Here is a 21,611-nt window from a genome sequence, read left to right as displayed (position 1 = left end):
AACTCCCACCTTTTCATGCTCTCTGTATGTGTATATATCTCCCCTCAATATATGTCTCTCTAAGTGGTCTCAGTGCTACTAGATGGGACAGAACACGACACCCAGGAGGTGTGTGGGTTACACTTGCCTAGAGCTCTACTTTACCAATGGCCGTCTACTTATATGGCTCCCATCACTGTAGAACCCGGGACACTGACAAGTCCATCTAAAATGGTGAGAAAAATGAAGTTTCTTTTCTTTGCTTAAACCATTTTTTCTTTATTCTTGACTAGAAAGGATGAATTTTAGACCCCAACAAGCCCATATTTAGTTAAATGAGACTCTATGGCTTTCCCACTCATCTTGTCCATACAATTTAATTTCCTCTTTTTCCAGCAGTGGCAAAAGATATACTTCCCGTCACTTCCTATTTTGTGATATAGTCCCATTGCTTTAGATGAACTGGGAAAATCTGTAGCCACTCAGACAGAGTGACTGAGGCAGATGCAGTCAACGAAGTCAATGGAACTGCACTGATTTACACTAGCAAAGGATCTGGCCCTATCACATGTCAGTGTTATTTTTACATTAACTCTTCTGGAAGCTGGATCAGACTCCTAAAATGCTAGTTGTTCAAATCCTGATTAAAGCACAAATGAGGAGGAGATTAGTGATATCATTCTAGTCTCTAGCATATTTCTATCATCCATATCACAGGATAGACTGGAGCAGCGAACCGCGGCCACTGGGAGCCGCGATCGGCCAAACCTGCGGAGGCGGCAGGTACACAAACGGGCCCGGCCCGCCAGGGGCTTTCCCTGCACAAGCGGCGGAAGAAGTTTGGGAACCACTGGTATAGAATATTTTAAAATGTATTCTTCTATATGTGGTGTTCCATGTAAAGCTAAGCATATACACCTCAGAACCAATCAAATTCAGATTCAGCCACCACTGAATTTTAAGGAAGTTCAGATGCAGACTCAAACTATGTGGTTGGTTCCATACCTGTGTCTATATACCTAAACCAAAATTGGAGATAGGAACTTCTTGGATGCTTGAATCCTGATCTGAATTTTGTGATTAACTCCCATTTCTAACAGCATAGAAATAGGGGCCTACATTTTCAGAAGTGGAAGCTTCAGTTTTAGTTCAACTTGAGAGATCTTAAAAGAGCTTGGTTTTCTAAGGGCATTGACCTTTCAAGCTGTCTGAAGTTGGGGACCAAAAATCACTAGATGACACTTTTGAAAACTGAGAACTTCCTATCAGTTGAATATCACTGAGAATAAGAGGTTGCCAGACTCCCAGTGGGATGCAGCACTTGCATTTAGCCCTAAAAGATCAGACTGTCTGTAGTGTGTTTGTTTGTGTTTGGGGGTTACTCGCTGTGTGCTGAGCTTGTGTTTGTTCACCTGTTTGTTTGGTTGGTTGAAGGACCATGTGCTGTGGCTGGCAGTTGGAAGCTGTGAGCTTCAAAGGAAGCCTCTGTTAATTGGCTGAGCCTTAGTCAGTGGGCGGGGCTATCAAGCAGGCCAGGGCTTTATAAAGCAGTGCACAAGTGACCAGGGAGCTTTGTGACCAGGGGCTGCTAACAGGGATTTTCGCAAGGGAGTTTGGAAGGGGGCAAGGGCCCCGTGCTGTTTTCTTTAAAACTATAAACTAAACTACAGTCAAAACTTCCTGATTTAAACAACACCCTTTCATTAACTAGGAGACCATGCAGGCAGAAGCCCAACAGCAGAGTGGGGGCTATCCAGTTTATTGCGCTGAGTGCGGCATGTATGATTACCTGCCCTGTGGGCGGGTGGCGTATGTGTGCATTCGGTGCAAGGAGCTCCTGGCCCTCAGAGACCGCATATGGGCTTTGGAGGCCAGGGTGACAGAACTGGAGGAGCTAAGGGAGGCAGAGAAGTATGTTGATGAGGCTTTCCGGGACACTGTAGAATTGTCCCACCTCCGGTCAGACAGCCCCAGCGCTGTTGAGGAGGATGAAAGGCCCAGGGAAGCAGAGCAGTCAATGGGAGCAGAGGGAAACCTTCCCATAGTTGGGACCCTCCTTCCAGATGGTGTTAGGGTATCCTCTTGCACTGAGGTTACCTCTCCGGGGGAGGGAACTCCAGTCACTAGGAAAAGGCAGGTGTTAGTAATGGGAGATTCAATTATTAGAAACATAGATAGCTGGGTTTGTGATGACCAGGAGAACCATATGGTGACTTGCCTGCCTGGTGCGAAGGTTGCGGCTCTCTCGAGGCATCTGGATAGACTTATGTGTAGTGCTGGGGAGGAGCTGGTGGCGGTAGGTACCAATGACATAGGGAAGGGTAGGACAGATGTCCTGGAGGCCAAATTTAGGCTGCTAGGGAAGAGACTGAAATCCAGGACCTCTGTGGTGGCATTCTCAGAAATGCTCCCAGTTCCACGCACAGGGCCAGGTAGGCAGGCAGAGCTTCAGAGTCTCAATATGTGGATGAGACGATGGTGTAGAGAGGAGGTTTTTAAATTCATTAGGATTGGGGAAACTTTTGGGATGGGGGAGCCTATACTGGAAGGATGGGCTCCACCTAAACCGAAGTGGAACCAGACTGCTGGCACTTAACATTAAAAAGGTAGAGCAATTTTTAAACTAGGAGATGGGGGAAAGCCGACTGCTGCAGAGGAGCATGTGGATGGGACAGAGACTTCTCTTAGAAGAGAGTCTATTGATAGAGATTCTCTAGGTTCTAGTCGGGAACAGAGGATGGAAGAGGATAATGTAAGGGCCAGATCAGATGAGAAACATTCACATAAAGAATTGGACACATCAGAAAAGGGCAGATAATAAACAGTGACAAGTTTTTAAAGTACTTGTACACAAATGCTAGAAGTCTAAATAATAAGATGGGTGAACTAGAGTGCCTCGTGATAAAGGAGGATATTGATATAATAGGTATCACAGAAATCTGGTGGACTGAGGACAATCAATGGGACACAATCATTCCGGGGTACAAAATATATCGGAAGGACAGAACAGGTCGTGCGGGGGGCAGGGGGGGGAGTGGCACTATATGTGAAAGAAAATGTAGAATCAAATGAAGTAAAAATCTTAAGTGAATCCATATGTTCCATAGAATCTCTATGGATAGTAATTCCATGTTCTAATAAGAATATAACATTAGGGATCTATTATCGACCACCTGACCAGGACAGTGATAGTGATGATGAAATGCTAAGGGAAATTAGAGAGGATATCAAAATTAAAAACTCAACAATAGTGGGGAATTTCAATTATCCCCATATTGACTGGGAACATGTCACCTCAGGATGAAATGCAGAGACAAAATTTCTCGATACTTTAAATGACTGCTTCTTGGAGCAGCTGGTACAGGAACCCACAAGGGGAGAGGCAACTCTAGATTTAGTCCTGAGTGGAGGGCAGGAGCTGGTCCAAGAGGTAACTATAACAGGACCGCTTGGAAATAGTGACCATAATATAACAACATTTAACATCCCTGTGGTGGGAAGAACATCTCAACAGCCCAACACTGTGGCATTTAATTTCAAAAAGGGGAACTATGCAAAAATGAGAGGGTTAGTTAAACAGAAATTAAAAGGTACAGTGACTAAAGTGAAATCCCTGCAAGCTGCATGGGCACTTTTTAAAGACACCATAATACAACTTAAATGTATACCCCAAATTAAGAAACACAATAAAAAAACTAAAAAAGAGCCACCGTGGCTTAACAACCATGTAAAAGAAGCAGTGAGAGATAAAAAGACTTCCTTTAAAAAGGGGAAGTCAAACCCTAGTGAGGTAAATAGAAAGGAGCATAAACATTGCCAAATCAAGTGTAAAAATGTAATAAGAAAAGCCAAAGAGGAGTTTGAAGAACAGCTAGCCAAAAACTCAAAAGGTAATAACAAAATGTTTTTTAAGTACATCAGAAGCAGGAAGCCTGCTAAACAACCAGTGGGGCCCCTCGATGATCGAGATAGAAAAGGAGCGCTTAAAGATGATAAAGTCATTGTGGAGAAACTAAATGAATTCTTTGCTTCAGTCTTCACGGCTGAGGATGTTAGGGATATTCCCAAACCTGAGCCGGCTTTTGTAGGTGACAAATCTGAGGAACTGTCACAGATTGAAGTGTCACTAGAGGAGGTTTTGGAATTAATTGATAAACTTAACATTAACAAGTCACCGGGACCAGATGGCATTCACCCAAGAGTTCTGAAAGAACTCAAATGTGAAATTGCGGAACTATTAACTAGGGTTTGTAACCTGTCCTTTAAATCAGCTTCTGTACCCAACGACTGGAAGATAGCAAATGTAACGCCAATATTTAAAAAATGGCTCTAGAGGTGATCCCGGCAATTACAGACCGGTAAGTCTAACGTCGGTAATGGGCAAATTAGTCGAAACAATAGTAAAGAATAAAATTGTCAGACACATAGAAGAACATAAATTGTTGGGCAAAAGTCAACATGGTTTCTATAAAGGGAAATCGTGTCTTACTAATCTATTAGAGTTCTTTGAAGGGGTCAACAAACATGTGGACAAAGGGGATCCAGTGGACATAGTGTACTTAGATTTCCAGAAAGCCTTTGACAAGGTCCCTCACTAAAAGCTCTTCCGTAAATTAGATTGTCATGGAATAAAAGAGAAGGTCCTTTCATGGATTGAGAACAGGTTAAAAGACAGGGAACAAAGGGTAGGAATAAATGGTAAATTCTCAGAATGGAGAGGGGTAACTAGTGGTGTTCCCCAAGGGTCAGTCCCAGGACCAGTCATATTCAACTTATTCATAAATGATCTGGAGAAAGGCGTAAAAAGCGTGGTGGCAAAGTTTGCAGATGATATACTAAACTGCTCAAGATAGTTAAGACCAAAGCAGACTGTGAAGAACTTCAAAAAGATCTCACAAAACTAAGCGATTGGGCAAAACAAAATGGCAAATGAAATTTAATGTGGATAAATGTAAAGTAATGCACACTGGAAAAAATAACCCCAAGTATACATACAATATGATGGGGGCTAATTTAGTTACAACAAATCAGGAAAAAGACCTTGGAGTCATCGTGGATAGTTCTCTGAAGATGTCCACGCAGTGTGCAGAGGCGGTCAAAAAAGCAAACAGGATGTTAGGAATCATTAAAAAGGGGATAGAGAATAAAACGGAGAATATATTATTGCCCTTATATAAATCGATGGTACGCCCACATCTTGAATACTGTGTACAGATGTGGTCTCCTCATCTCAAAAAAGATATACTGGCACTAGAAAAGTTTCAAAGAAGGGCAACTAAAATGATTAGGGGTTTGGAAAGGGTCCCATATGAGGAGAGATTAAAGAGGCTAGGACTTTTCAGCTTGGAAGAGAGGAGACTAAGGTGGGATATGACAGAGGTATATAAAATTATGAGTGATGTGGAGAAAGTAGATAAGGAAAAGTTATTTACTTGTTCCCATAATACAAGAACTAGGGGTCACCAAATGAAATTAATAGGCAGCAGGTGTAAAACAAATAAAAGGAAGTTCTTCTTCACACAGCACACAGTCAACTTGTGGAACTCCTTGCCTGAGGAGGTTGTGAAGGCTAGGACTATAACAGCGTTTAAAAGAGAACTGGATAAATTCATGGAGGTTAAGTCCATTAATGGCTATTAGCCACGATGGGTAAGGAATGGTGTCCCTAGCCTCTGTTTGTCAGAGGGCGGAGATGGATGGCAGGAGAGAGATCACTTGATCATTACTGTTAGGTTCACTCCCTCTGGGGCACCTGGTATTGGCCACTGTCGGTAGACAGGATACTGGGCTAGATGGACCTTTGATCTGACCCAGTACGGCCGTTCTTATGTTCTTATGACTTCAAAATACAAGTTATTTTAGAAACCTCTAAAAATGATCTAAGATATATTATTTATAATTTCTCTCCCTCCTAAGCAGTACAGCTTGATTTCTGATGCTAAGGCTTATACTGTCTTTATATAATGAGGGATACAAAAAGAGTATCAATAACATTTTTAAAAAAATTCTCAGACATTTCTAGAACACTTCTGAAAAATTATGTGGATTTTATAAAAATGCATAATGGTCGAGGTATGGTGTTAATTTGGAATGACCTATATAAATCATTTGTGGGTTCTCTCTTATTAGTAATGCAGTAAACTGACACACATGCCATATAAGCTTACATACCATATAATTATGTATTCACTATATTCAGTATATCTCTATACTGACACAGATATACATACTGTACATACATGATTTTCAGATCTCAGGTGGAGTTTTGCAGGGCTGTCAGTTATAAAAAAAAGGATATAGATGGTAAGCTGAGCATATTCTAACTGGAGTCATGACCCCCTGGAATCCCATGATGCCATTTTTAGTCACTTTTCAGAGAAGAGCCACACTTTTAATCCGTTTTCTTTTAGTCCTAATCAACAACTTTTGTACCTAAGTCAGGGTTGTTGGGGTACCATTAAAAGCAACTAAATATCAAGACCCTAAAGTTGAGACAGTCCTCAAAATGCATTCACAGGAAAAATTCTAATCAAGTGGGGTTTTTATAATGATGCACAAGCAAAACTGGACTTTGAGTGAAAAAGGTCTTTGAAAACCCATATTTAAAGATGATAAGAAATGTTGACAGAAAAGGGTCATTGTGTTTTCCATAATTACTCTTGAATAGATTAAGGGGTAGGATAGGATGATATACACATATTGAATTTGAAAGTTTTAAGGTAAAAACACACAAACCTGTAACAACAATAAGTCTTTTACTGGGAAAACCCAGAGGCAGGATGACACAAAACAACGTGACATAGAAACTGCATAAACAAAAAAATAAATAAATGCAGAAGTTGGGTACTCAAAGCTTGCACATATGTAATTTTAGGTAAGGTTTGAGTTACCTAAAACGCAAAGGGTTAATGTGATTGCAGTAGCCGGTTGTGATTACCAAGATGACTGGAAAAAGGTTAAGTAATCTGCAATGTGGTAATGCATAAATGATCCCAAGTCAACAAGACCCCATTCAGAGAAACACCGGATCAGAAACCGAAGGAACAGACTGAAGGATCAGACCAAGAGATCAAAGGAGGTGGCAACCATCATGGAAGGTGTAAGGCCTTCCTGGTGCTCCAGAATATGGTAACTTGGGCCCTTTACCAATTTCCTCTTTTCTGTTATCATTTGTCTGGCATAAACGTATGTTCAGACACTATAAGTGACAATATTTCTGTCTGAAATAGTATAAATAAAGGTGAAAATTGATAAAGCCTAAATTGGGTGAACTTGTGACTCAGTTTCCCACTTTACCCCCCAACAGCCCTTATTTTAATTCTCAGAAATGTTAAAATACCTTCAAAGTCCCCATCTCTGGCCTTTGCTGCAAGTTCTGAAGACGATATGGTTTCCTGGCATAAAGCACAATCTTCCAGTGCTGCATTCCTTAAACCCTGATTAACTGAACAACATGAAACAAAATGAACGTAACATCATATATGAGATTGTGATAGCATATCTCTTTTGTCGTCTTCTATCAACACCGCAACAAAGCTATTGGGAGGTCCCAGCCACACACAGGGTACATCTACGTTGCAGCAGGCTGTATGATTTGTAGCTCATGTAAACCTATCCATGCTAGCTCCCTAAATACAGAAGTGAGGATGTCATGGTGTGGGCGTCAGCACCAGCTGCACAAGCAAGTATGTACCCAGGGGTGGTCAGACGGGCTTACGCAGCCCACGCTGAAGCCTGCAGCTCTGCATCTTCACAGCTATTTTTGGTGAGCTATCTAGAGTACAGCTAGCATGAGAATGTCTACTGGAGCTACCATTCACACCCACAGATACAATACAGACATACCTAACTGAATAACTATGTTATCTGTGGGGTGTTGATCACCCCCCAAAAAATCAGTCTGGTCTTGGTAAACTACACTTATCAGAAATATCTTTAATTCATGACGTGTGGATTTAGAGGTAAGCCCCTCAGTAAGAAGTCCTTAAAAACATTTCTTGAACAAAATAAGGAGAAGGGAAAATTGGAGACTCTCTGATAATGAGAGAGAAATCAAAGGTAAAACCCAAGAGCCCTGCCTGGTTTCAGACACTCAATAGGTCTAGTTAACAATCTGTAACAAGGGACTCATTTAACCATATCTTATTGGGACAACTTGGCTATTTTAAAAGGGAAGAAAAAATTGCCTTAACTGGGTAATTATTATTTAAAAAAAAAAGGGCAAACATTCAGCAGACCTTGTTCATTCCCTAGATAAGAAAGAATCAAAGTGGTAACTGAGGAAAGCCTGATAACATCTGAATCTCTTGCTGGCTCCTGCTCCAGTTCTGACCACTTTTGTCTGCTTAATTCAATAGTGTTTCATAACTGGGTATTTTCCCACTTTGCAGATCTACTTGGAATTCCTTGATTTACATGCCATTTTTACAAGTGAGGCCAGAATTCTTTTTTTTTTTTTTTTACACATTGTTTCATCATTTGACAGCTTGAGACAGTTTTTACATATCATTATCTTAATTTTTAAGTTAAAATATCTGCACTGCTTTGCCAGCCTATATGACTAGAAGATGCATTATTTCACATAGGACATGGAGAAACAAAAAGTCATAAAACACCAGGGGCAATCAAGTGCAAGCCCTGTACATATCTTATTACAACCACACAGAAAAGAAATACTATTCCTTTCCTTGTATTAGTAAGCAAATGGGCAGAAGCACCCTGGAGACTATGTCTTTTGACTTTTGCTGCAAGACATACTAACATGTATGTATATTTCCACTGAATACATCCCATTTACGTACCATTTCTATGATCTTATTTTACCAAGGGTTAAATGACTGTATAATAGCTCTGCAGAAGAGCTGAGAGTTATTTCACAGGAACAAAAGACAAATCTCCTGCCAAATATTTTAAAGACCTATGCACAACTGAAAGGTGCAATAAAGAAAATGTACTTTATTATGTTCACCTTTCTTTTGCTTTTCCTTGTCCTCTGTTTCGGGTTTGGTTGCCATCACTTCAAATAAGGTCTTTAAGATGCTTCGCAAATCACTGGCATAGTTTGTCTGCAGCTGGTCAGCCACACCTAGCAGGCGGTGGAAATAGGTAAAGCCATTATTTGAACACCTCAGAAAAAAATCATCCTCTAAATATGTACAATGCTGTTGTTAATAATTTCATGTTTAAAAAGAACAGGGAACACTTATAGTTCATATTGGTTATAAAATTAAGATCATAGTTGAAAATTTTATTTTTTTAAAAGAAATTAGATTAAACTACAATAACAGTCAAGACTTTTTTGTCCCTATAGTACTTGTAATCTGATATGCAATATCTGTAGTGTGCTTTTGTCATAATAACATTCTGAGATTCTTTAAATACGAATTACAGTGTTACAGAGCTAGAAAAAGTTATGATAAGTTACAAGATAAAAGTTATGATACAAAGACTACTACTTCCGGATGCCTTCATTCCCTTCAGGAATTTCTTCCATTGGAGTCTTGGGACAGCACTGGGAAGAGGGAACTCTGTGAGGATGAAGCACCTGCATAACCAAACTCCTCCTTAACTGCAGGTTTCAGAAGTCCCCAAACACCAGTCCTGCAAGCTGCTCTGTACAGGCAGACACCTGCCCCTGCAAGAGCTGTTTCCAGGGTAAGGCCCTAAATTACAATCCTGCAGCCACATCGTATCTAGTCAGTGTTACATCCTATATTTTCGTGCACACCCTCATTTCATAACAGAGACACAAAGAGAGAAAGATGAATAAAATTCACATTCGTAACAAAGGGAGCTCTCATACCTGAGATGCAGACAAAGAGTCGGTGAATAAGGTCATTGCTGCCGTGAAATCGGGATCTGATCTTTTCTCTGGTAGCAATTTTAGCTGCCTGCAAGGCAAGCTGGATTTCCTCCTGATCAATGTCATCAGATGAACAGGAGCTGGTCATTAAACTGCTGTAGGGGACAAAAATGTAAGGAAGAAAGGTAACTTAAATCATCACTTTGTCTTTCAGAGAACTACTGGCCTATTAAAGGATTTCCTGCTCAAACAATGCTCTTACCATAAAACAGAACAAATAGCTGTAAATTCTGGTTGACCTTTCTGGACCAAGCCTATTTAATTACTATGAGGGCAGATTTTCATTCTATGGCATATTTATGAAAGAACATTTAACCAGAAAGCCATTTGCCAGTATTTTATTGGACTCTCCTTTGTTACTATGAAGTGGCAGTAACCAATCCACAATTCAGTTCCGTTTCCAGTGTAAGCCCAGTTCTAGGCACTACCGCCCCCCTAAAATCCATAGAAGAATATTAGCCTCAAAATGGGAAGGTTAGATGTGGGGCCAAGTTAGAATTTTTCTGTCAATTTTCAAGTTATTTGGAATAGGGGCTCCTGAATTGAGATCCTAAAACAGAGAGGTTCACCAGAATCCAAAAATCATTCCAGGTTTAATTACCACTTTTCAGGCGGGGAACAGGGAAATCAATCAATCATAGTTTCTTTAGTAAAAGTCTAGCACACAGGATGTAGATTAGTCCATTACACCCTAATTTTAGAAGTTATTGAGATGTTAAATTGTTATCTCAGAATGGCTCATCAGCGCCAATGAGCTTATAATAGCCCACCAAATGACCTTAGGAGACTTAAACCTTCATTTAAAAAAAAAAAAAAAAAAGTTACTCCCTAGTCTTTTCTTGTTATGGAGACAGAGCTCAAAATGTAAACCAATCCTCAGGGAGGCTTCCCAGTGGAAAAAGGTTATTTTCTCCACCAAAACTGAAGTTAATCAAACAAGCTATTTAAAAAACTATTTTAAAAGGTGATGGTCTCCAGAGTTAGAATCTCCAACCCTTATTTCCCCTTTGATCAAAACTTTTGAATAGAGTGAGCTGCAATTAAAATTGAACTCATCTAGTCAAGGCAAAGGAAATATGCATCCCTCTACTCTATTCCCCTGAGAAAGTTAGAAACTCAGACTAATTTCCACCTCCATACCAAAGAGATTCTTCTCATCAGTGACTAGGAAAATCTAGAATGCTTTACTCATAATCACACAGTAGTTTTGCTAATTCCAGCCTTTTTTCCCATTATACACATGGCATTGAAAAAAAAAGTTCACTTTACAAGTTATTAAATAGCATGCTGAAGGCAATTATTTCCTACTTCATATTAGGGGCCAATCCAATAAGCTACTGACTGATATGTTCAGCATCTTGCAGGATCAGTCCCCACTACTGTATGGCCCCAAACCACTTATTTAAGTGTCAGATAAAGAGCTAATGTATTTATTGAGATGATTTCAAACCAATTATTTGTGAGGCACAGTTTTGATATTCCCCTTATGAGCTGTACAAGCACAGTGAGTGCTCAAAAATGTAATACCGTAGACATTAGGCTGTGAAATTCTGAAAGCCTTACTAAAAGTCTTTGATCTGAAAATGACACACCTTACTGGTTAACTATAAAAGGAACACAGATGAAAAGATGGGTGGTTGGGATCACTGAGAATGCAGAATTAAGGTAGTTTAGGTACTTTAACTGTGATTTTCCATACTTTCAAATATTTGGGTTTCTTGCAAGTTTAATCTTAACCTTAACCTTCCTGTTTAGCGTTTGTAATTACAATGGTTTTGTAAGAAGTTTTTATGTTCAAACTTAATTTCACCTTAACTAATCTTGGGATGGTTCAGTGCAGGCACTTATAAGAAGAGGCTGTTATTTGCACTGATAGCAAATAAATACTATGTTCTGAAGTAATTAGAGAGGTATTTCCTCATTTATTCAGAGTCTCAGTTGAGAGGAAACCTAGTACCTCTGTTAATAAATTTTCAAAAGAAAATAATTTAATAAATATCGAGAGAAAAACAGAAAGGACAATGAGTTTCTCTTGTTAAATGTGTATCACACAAACCCTGAATCTATTTTGATTAAAAAAATTAGAACAATATAAAATTCACATGGCACACACTAAATGGATTACAAGCTGGTTGACTGATAGGTCTCCAAAAGTAATTATAAATGGAGAATCAATGAGCAAGTGCGTTTCCCATGGGGTCACTACAGAAATAAGTTCTTTGCCCTATGCTATTTAATGTTTTATCAATGACCTAGAAGAAAACATAAAATCATTACTGACAAAGTTTGCAGACGACATAAAAATTGGTGGAGTGGTAAATGAAGAGGACAAATCACTGATACAGAGTGATCTGGATTGCTTGGTAAACTGGGTGCAAGCAAACAATATGTATTTTAACACATACGCATCTAGGAACAAAGAATGTAGGCCATATTTACAGGCCAGGGTATTCTATCCTGGGAAAAAGATTTGGGGATGATGGTGGATAACCAGCTAAACAAGCTCCCAGTGCGATGCTGGATTTCAGCAGAGAGTTATATAAGCTTTACATTTATATTACACAAGAACAATTAGGTCTCTTAAAAGGAGATTAAGAGAAGCAGTTGATTATTCATAGCAGGGAGCAGTTGATATCCTACTATGTACAGTTCAATAACTTCCTCAGTTCTGAAAAGTAAGAAAGTTCCCCTCTGATGTTCTGGTTTCAGGCAATGTCTTTAATTATGACTCTACATTTCATGTAGAGATTTCAGCACATTGTCAGTGTTAGTTTAATAAATCTAAATCAAATGGGCTTCAATTCCAGCAAGACAGGTTGCTCTTAGACATAAAATCAATAAGGCTAAGGCCTTGGAGGCTCCACAGCAATAATACAAATATCATCCAGAAAAATATTATATAGAACTGAGTGATTATTCTGGGAGGCATGGATTGGCGTTCACGTTGCACTCCCCGTTAGTAACCGGCCGGGGCCAGGCAAGCTAATGGTCCAACCAGCAGACCAAAGTCATGGATGAATCCTGGTCATGTGCCACCTGAGGCATGTTGCGCATATGCTAAGAAGAAGTAGTGATTATTCTTACCATATGAATAGTCTTAAATTACTTGTAATCTGGACACTTCTATTGGTTGTTCTGGGAAACGCTATGAAGCTGTATGAGTATTGGTCCTAAGAAGCAATGTGACATTTCACAGCAAAATCTGAAATGTGAAAATTTCCACTTTTGTTGTAAATTCAAAATTACTTTAGCTTTCAAAAATTTGTTCCTTAAAAAGGTACTATTTTGATGTGAAGTTTAGCTTATTTTGAAGCAGAAATTTGTCTCACTGCAAAACCAAGAGATGATACATGTTGCAGTTAAGTTATTCTGTCTGAATTCACACACACACACACACACACACACACACACACACACACAAAGTAACATTTCTGAGATGCTGAAATGAGATAAAGCACACTGTAGAAAAATTTGAAAAAATGTTTTCCATAATTACATACATCTTCAGCTTCAAGGAATAATATTAACATTGCTGTATGTCATACTGGAAATTGGAAAGTGATATCAGTCAGTTCTTTAGTTCTGATCAATATTCCACAGAAAAAGACTTCGGGTCAGATTTTCAGCTGGTATAAATCAATGTAGCTCCTTTCACTTCCATGGAGTTATGCCAATTTACATTAGCTGAGGCACTGGCCCTATGTTAACAATCCCTGAAGTTCCATGGTTAAAAACTGAAATATCAGGAAATTCTGAATTTAAGGTTGTATATATTTGGCTCCCTCATGCATATGCATTATGACACAGTCCTAATTACACACCTACATACCATTTGTCAAATTATATATTCTATCGTGCATTCTTTTCTCCCACCTTAGAGATCTAAGTTTGTCTCTTATAATAATTTTCTTTTTATACCTAAACTAATTTTTTTGTCATAAGGGTCCATTATATTTTTGACTTTGAATGGGATTTTCAAAAGTGCCTATGTAATATAGGATTACAAGTCCCATTGAAATTCATTTGGTGCTTTCTGGAAATCCCACCCATTTTCTTTTTATAACACGTCTCTTCTATAAGTTATTATTCTCATATAACGTTTATATTGCATTAGCACCTAATGGCCTCAACCAGGTCAGGGCGCCAATGTGTGGGGCATTGTACAAATATTTAAATGTCAATTCCTGACCTATAGAAAGACAATGGGTGAAGAAATAACTTTCTAAAAAATTACAAGATATCAGTGTTGGTTTCTACCAGAGTTTTTATGTCAATAGAGACTTGCTGGGTACCATATTTAGTATTTTGTTCAAAATTTTTCTGAAATTCAAATGAAAATATGAAAAAAATTGGCAAAATAAAGATATTGGCTATTTGGAAAAAAATTAGCTGGGAATGTAAAACAAACCATCTGAATTTACTTTCAGAGTTTTCTGTTTCCATTGTGACAACACTATCTTCCAACAATTTCTCACTCGGTCAAATATGCACCCAAGGCTCTCAGAAATATACAGTCACTTTGGGAAAAGATACTGCAGAATGGAATAAATCTAAACTGCAATAAAACAATCCTTAACTTGAAGAATTTAAAAATCCAATTATTGAAAGCATCTGGGGGGTAGGGGAGGAGGAAGAGGTAATAGTGTATAGTACTGTGTTGAGAGCATCAGCCCAGGAGTCTGTTGGGGATGTGAATGTACGGGTTTTAATTTGGATTTTGAACCCTCACGCTCATACTGGAAGGATCTGAGAGCACTAAGGAGACAATGCACTCTTAAGGAGAAGATTGCATTTCATATTAACACATGGAGCTACATGGGCCAGCATAATAAATAGTAATATAATAGTTGACTCCAAAAGAAGCTATTCAGTCATAACTGTGTGAGACAGACAGAAATAGAGACTGAGATGCAGAAATGTAGAATACTTTTTCCCACTTGAAGGAACTATAGGGGCTAGAGAAATTCATTAGCATAAAGTTTTCCACATCCCCCTACTCCCAAAAATCAGTTCTCCTAAAAAAATTAAATAAAAACAGAAAACAACAACCTGCTGAAGTCAGTTGCAAAATTTCCCAGAGTCCTAATGTATCTAGTCATAGGAGTCAACACCGCAAAAAGCTGATTAATGTATTTAAAAGTGCCCTAAATTTTTAATTACAAAAAGAAGCCATCTCTCCACTTTTCATGCAGTTCTGAGAGTGGGAAGAAATTCTCTCTTTTTTAAACTTAATTAGTGATTTTACATGACGTCTTCCCATTGCCAAGAACTCTGCAAAGGTTGCAATTATTGTAGCAATTTAATTATGTATAATCTTAAAATCCCCAAACAACATGCTATTTTAAGTTTTTTTGAAAAAAAGCAATTTGCACTATAAAAATCATTTTCTTGAATCTAATAATTTATGTGCTATTAATAGCACAGGAAATGCCAATTGGCACTCAACAATGCTTTTATATCTTAAAAATGATAAATAGAGTAAAATTCACTGCCAGAAGCTGGGAGTGGTTGACGGGGGATGGATCACTCAATAATTGCCCTGTTCTTTTCATTCCCTCTGAAGCATCTGGCGCTGGCCACTGTTCGAAGAGAGGGATCCTGGGCTGTACGGACCATCAGTCTGACCCAGTATAGCCATTCTTATGTTCTAAATTACTAAATTATTAAAGGGTGAACTGAAAAAAATCAAAGGTGAGGCCCTCATGACTGGAAAAAAATGACTAAGAATTACAATTTGGAATAAAATAAAAAATAAACAAAATTAAGATTTTTTTAAGTGTCAAACGGTGAAAAAGAGTACCACTAGGTATAGATGAGTAGATAAGTTTACTGTACACAGGAAATACAAATGCTCCAACCACGGGCAGTGAGAAGGAGCTGAACGTGGGGCAGTTCTGCCCTTTATACCCCCGCTTCAAAGCACAAGGAGTGGGGAAGTGGGCTGGGCCACCCCTACTAGTACTTCTAGGGAAAACTCTCTGGCACCAGGATGCACACACACCTATGATGTAATGAACAGATGCATGCCCGCGAAGAAGATAAAGGAGAAGTTCAATGAGAAGTTTTCCTGGGACTGATCTGACTGAAAGGGGATTTTTTTCTACAGAGCTCACAGGCAATTCCTGGGGTACTGGTCCCCTTGAAGAGATCATGCTGGGAGGGGAACCCAGGGTTGGCACCCAAGTTCCTGTTTTCTATTGCTTTTGTTGTAGCCATGAATAAATGCTCATTGCCTTAGTGCTGGGCTTGTAAAAAAAAAACAAAAAACCAAAAACCTTTGCCCTTGTTTAAGATTCTTGTATATTTGTTTTGACAATTTTATTTAGATTACATAGAAAAGACAAAAATACATTCTATTTCTACCATACTGGGCATTTTAAGCCCCGTATCTCTTCAATATGAAATCTAACATTAAAAAATAAAAGAACAAAAATCCTACAAACTGAAGTTTTACCCTCATGTTATAAACTTTGCTAAAATAGTTATAAGCTCATATAACACATCTCAGCATCTCCTTTGGCAACAATTCTATCTCACTCACTCAGGGCACTGAAGACACGTTAGACATGTGAAAAATTTAACCTGCCTGCAAACAAATTGTGGAATTTTCTAGGTGACATACAGTAGATTAGAAAACACAGAGCCCTTTGGAGGTTTTATTTGTCTCTCCTGGGGCTCCACTACAAGTTTGTGAAAACTGGCATTAAAACCCAGGGGAGTCATGAAACACATCAAGAGATTCCTGCTGGTGAAAAACCAGAAACATCTGTTACAGTCACAAATGTCTTGTGGTCTAAGATCATAAGCAAAAGCTGGCAGAGCTGATGAACGCTGATCTCTTTTGTCTGTACCACTCCACAGGGAGTGGTCAGAAGATATGGTAATAAAGTAGTAGAGGTAAACCATTATATAATACAGTGTATTATAGCAGTTCTTCCCAAACAGTGGGCTGAGAAAAGGTTCTAGATGGGTCACAGGGCCCTAAGCAAACATACCCTTCTCCTGGCCCTTGGGGAGGGATGAAGGGATTTAGAAAGCAAGCCCACCTTGCACTCATCCTGCTCGTGGGACTGGCTCCCTGCTCTGGGTGTTACAGCCTGGTGCACAGGGTCACAGTGCCACGCAAGTTTTGCCTATCAGGGTTGACTGGAGCCACTTCTGTGGGGTGAGTGGGGGGTGGGCTCACTCTCCAAACTCAACCCTCACCCACACCCCGAGAACTACCCTCTGTACCAGGTCAGAATTAGGGTTGCTGTGCTGCGGGGGGAGGGTGCATATATGCAATGGTGGGTTTCCAAACAAGACCAAATATGCAGTTGGTGGGTCACCTTAGTAAAAAGTTTGGGAACTACTGAATTTTACTATTATGTATTACATATAACTATTAAACCAACAGCTTGTGAATAAGAGTTCCATACCAAATACCCAGCCTCACAGAGCTTAAAACATGCACAGACAATCTATAATCAAACACCTTCCGGCAGGAATGTTAACAATTTAGGATGAAAAACAGAACTGTTGCATATTCTGATTTTCTCTTTACACACAAATCCCTTCCTCCTCCCTCAGCTACACTAGTTGAGATCTTTACTTTCCTGACCCTAGAATCTAAAGCTTTACATGCAGAGTAGTTAGTAGCAAGCCTCTATAAATTCTAAACAGTCTTTTCAGAAATGAGAGCAGGGAAAGGTGAAAAAAATAATCTACAGTTACCCAGTGACCAAAATGTGGTATTCCCAAACAAAAGCCTACATTAAGTTAGAGTTAAGGTTGTACTGCCAATACATATACCTTAAACAAACACACACACACACCTGATAGGAACAATATAGTTAAAAAATTAAACATTTGAAAGTGAGGAAATTCAGTTGAGCTTAATCAAGTAACTGATCCATCCCCATGTCCCTGATCACCCATGGATATGCCCGAAACATCTTTAATCTCCACATATTATAGCCTCCTGCATTTCCAGTAGAAGCCACTACTCCCACTATATCATCCCAGAGTTTACATATTAACAGAATAGCCAACCACCCACTTCATATGAGCCACCTTGCCAATCATGAATCCTCCACCTATGCACCTTCCTTTCATGAACAAGACAAACATCATCTCACCTCTCCCTCTTCCTATACTGACCAAGGATGACCTTGTGCCTCCTAGTTCCACATTCCCTCAAATACATGTTTGTTCAGCACATGCATCCACATTGACAGTCAGGAATTTACTCAAACTATTGAAAATATACAATTTTACCTTTCCTAGGTATTTGGCTGGTTTCATCATTTTACATTAATTATTTAGTAACTGGGGGGAGGGAGGGCGGGAGATAGCTCAGTGGTTTGAGCATTCGCCTGCTAAACCCAGGGTTGTGCTAACAGGTGATATTCATTCCCTTCCACAATAGTAAAAAGACGGTTACTCACCGTTGTAACTGTTGTTCTTCGAGATGTGTTGCTCATATCCATTCCAGTTAGGTGTGCGCGCGCCGCGTGCACGATCGTCGGAAGATTTTTGCCCTAGCAACCCCGGTGGGTCGGCTGTGGAGCCCCCTGGAGTGGCGCCGTTATGGCGCTGGATATATACCCCAGCCGACCCAGCGCCCCCTCAGTTCCTTCTTGCCGGCTACTCCGACAGTGGGGAAGGGGGGCGGGTTTGGAATGGATATGAGCAACACATCTCGAAGAACAACAGTTACAACGGTGAGTAACCGTCTTTTCTTCTTCGAGTGCTTGCTCATATCCATTCCAGTTAGGTGACTCCCAAGCCCCACCTAGGTGGCGGGGTCGGAGTGAGACATTGCTGTGTGCAGAATCGCTGACCCGAAAGCAGCATCGTCTCTGGATTGTTGCACCAGCGCATAGTGAGTAGCAAATGTGTGGACCGATGACCACACTGCAGCTCTACAAATGTCCTGGATCGGTACCTGAGCCAGGAAGGCAGTCGAGGAGGCCTGGGCCCTCGTGGAATGAGCAGTGAGGTGTGGTGTCGGTACACCGGCCAGGTCGTAGCAAGCACGAATGCAGGACGTAATCCAAGAGGACAGGCACTGTGAAGAGACCGGTGATCCTTTCATCCGGTCGGCCACTGCAACGAAGAGTTGCGTTGTCTTCCTAAATGGCTTTGTACGGTCGATATAGAAAGCCAGGGCCCTGCGAACGTCTAAGGAATGCAAACGCTGGTCTTGACGAGTAGCGTGCGGCTTCGGATGGAAGACTGGGAGGAATATGTCCTGATTTACGTGAAAGGGTGAGACCACTTTTGGAAGGAAGGCAGGGTGGGGGCGAAGCTGCACCTTGTCCTTGTGGAACACCGTGTAAGGGGGCTCGGATGTCAGCGCCCTGAGTTCCGAGACGCGTCGTGCTGAGGTGATGGCTACGAGGAAGGCTGTCTTCCAAGATAAGTACAGGAGTGAGCAGGTCGCCAATGGTTCAAACGGAGGCCCTGTGAGCCTGGAGAGCACGAGGTTGAGGTCCCACGTCGGAACCGGTTGTCGTTGCTGTGGGTACAGCCGGTCTAAGCCCTTGAGGAATCTAACGACCATCGGGTTAGAGAAGACCGAGGACGTGAGTTCTCCTGGGTGAAAAGCGGAAATAGCGGCGAGGTGAACCTTGATTGAGGATGTCGCCAAGCCTTGCTGTCTTAGGGACAGGAGGTATTCCAGTATGCAGGGGATAGGTGCCTGCAAGGGAGAAGTAGCTCGTTGTTCACACCAACAGGAGAACCGCTTCCACTTGGCTAGATAAGTGGTCCGCGTAGAGGGCTTTCGACTTCCCAGCAGAACCTGCTGGACGGCTTGCGAGCACTGCCGCTCTGTCCGACTCAACCATGGAGCATCCACGCCGTGAGGTGGAGAGACTGTATGTCGGGGTGACACAACCGGCCGTGGTCCTGGGAGATGAGGTCCCGACTCAAGGGGAGCGTGATCGGCGTTCGTACTGAAAGATCCAGCAGTGTGGTGTACCAGTGTTGCCTCGGCCAAGCGGGGGCGACTAGAATCACCCGTGCATGATCCCTGCGGATCTTGAGCAGTACCCTGTGGACCAGCGGAAATGGAGGGAAGGCGTAGAACAGGTGGTCCTTCCATGTTAGAAGGAAGGCGTCTGACCGAGAGCCCGGGGCTCGCCCGTGTAGGGAGCAGAATACCTGGCACTTCCTGTTGGCCCGAGATGCGAAGAGGTTGACCTGGGGAAATCCCCACCTCTGGAAGACGGAATAGATGACGTCCGGGCGAATTGACCACTCGTGTGTCTGGAAGGACCTGCTGAGACGGTCCGCCAGCGTATTCTGGACTCCAGGAAGGAACGATGCCGTAAGATGTATCGAGTGGGCGATGCAGAAGTCCCACAGGCGAATGGCCTCTTGACATAGGAGCGATGAGTGGGCTCCGCCTTGCTTGTTGATGTAGAACATTGCCGTGGTGTTGTCGGTGAGAACCAACACGCAACGGCCTTGTAGGAGGTTGAGGAACGCCTGGCAAGCTAGGCGCACCGCCATCAGCTCTCTGACGTTGATGTGGAGGGCTAGTTGGGCCACGGACCAGAGGCCCTGGGTATGGTGCTCTCCGAGGTGAGCGCCCCATCCTAGAGATGAAGCATCCGTGACTAGGTGGAGGGAGGGTTGTGGGGCGTGAAAGGGCACTCCTGCACAGACCACCGTACGATCCGTCCACCAGGTGAGGGAGGCCAGGACCGAGGCCGGAACCGTGACCACCATATTCAGGTCGTCTCGATGAGGACGGTAGACCGATGACAGCCAAGCCTGCAGTGGGCGAAGTCGTAGCCTGGCGTGCCTGGTTACGTAGGTGCACGAGGCCATGTGGCCCAATAGGGCAAGGCAAGTTCTTATGGTGGTGATTGGGAAAGTCCTGAGTCCTTGAATGACGCTTAGGATGGTATGAAAGCGGCTGTCGGGGAGGATGGCTTTGGCGCGTCTGGAGTCCAGGACTGCTCCGATAAACTCTATCCTCTGAGTTGGTACCAGGGTGGACTTTTCTCTGTTGAGTAGAATGCCCAACTCGTGGAAAGTGTGTGTCACCATGCGGACATGAGCCTGCACTTGGTCCCTGGTGCGGCCGCGTACCAGCCAGTCGTCCAAGTATGGGAACAGCTGTATCCCTTGTCGACGAAGGAAGGCCGCGACGACTGCCAGACACTTTGTGAACACTCTGGGAGCCGAGGACAAGCCGAAGGGAAGGACTGCAAATTGGTAGTGTACTGTGTTTACTACGAATCGCAGGAAGCGCCTGTGAGGCGGATAGATCGCTATATGGAAATAAGCGTCCTTCATGTCGAGGGCGGCGAACCAGTCTCCAGGATCCAGTGAAGGGATGATGGTCCCCAATGACACCATGCGGAACTTCAACTTTACTATGAATTTGTTGAGTCCGCGCAAGTCTAAGATGGGCCTTAGACCCCCTTTTGACTTGGGTATCAGGAAGTAGCGGGAGTAAAACCCCCTGCCCCTTAGCTCTGATGGAACCTCCTCTATGGCCCCCAAAGCAAGGAGCCCAAAAACCTCCTGTGTAAGGAGTTGCTCGTGAGAGGGGTCCCTGAAGAGGGACGGGGAGGGGGAGTGGGAGGGGGGGGGGCGAGGAAAATTGGAGGGCGTATCCCCTCTCCACCGTGCGAAGGACCCAGCGGTCCGAGGTTATACGGGACCAAGCACGGTGGAAGCGGGAGAGGCGATCCCGGAAGGGGGGAGTCGGATCCTGGATACAGGCCGAGGTGCCGTCCTCGACCGCACCTTCAAAAGTTTTGCCTAGGCCCTG

General features: G+C 42.0%; 1 protein-coding gene across 1 annotated transcript in view; it reads right to left on the bottom strand.

Moving 5' to 3' along the window:
- ZFYVE28 (zinc finger FYVE-type containing 28) overlaps window positions 1–21,611 on the bottom strand; it is a 288,813-nt gene that overhangs the window by 14,594 nt on the left and 252,608 nt on the right. Inside the window, exons 10-12 of the mRNA XM_026648078.2 lie at window positions 9,782–9,936; window positions 8,948–9,064; window positions 7,319–7,423 (exon numbers count right to left, since the gene is read on the bottom strand). Coding sequence (XP_026503863.1) covers window positions 7,319–7,423; window positions 8,948–9,064; window positions 9,782–9,936 — 377 coding nt within the window. The remainder of the gene's footprint in view (window positions 1–7,318; window positions 7,424–8,947; window positions 9,065–9,781; window positions 9,937–21,611) is intronic.

Source organism: Terrapene carolina, unplaced genomic scaffold, assembly GCF_002925995.2.
Source record: "Terrapene carolina triunguis isolate 2854851 unplaced genomic scaffold, T_m_triunguis-2.0 Scaffold66, whole genome shotgun sequence".
NCBI lineage: Eukaryota > Metazoa > Chordata > Testudines > Emydidae > Terrapene > Terrapene triunguis.
The sequence above is the reverse complement of the archived record's forward strand: the minus strand, read 5'-3'. Positions and strand labels throughout refer to the sequence as shown.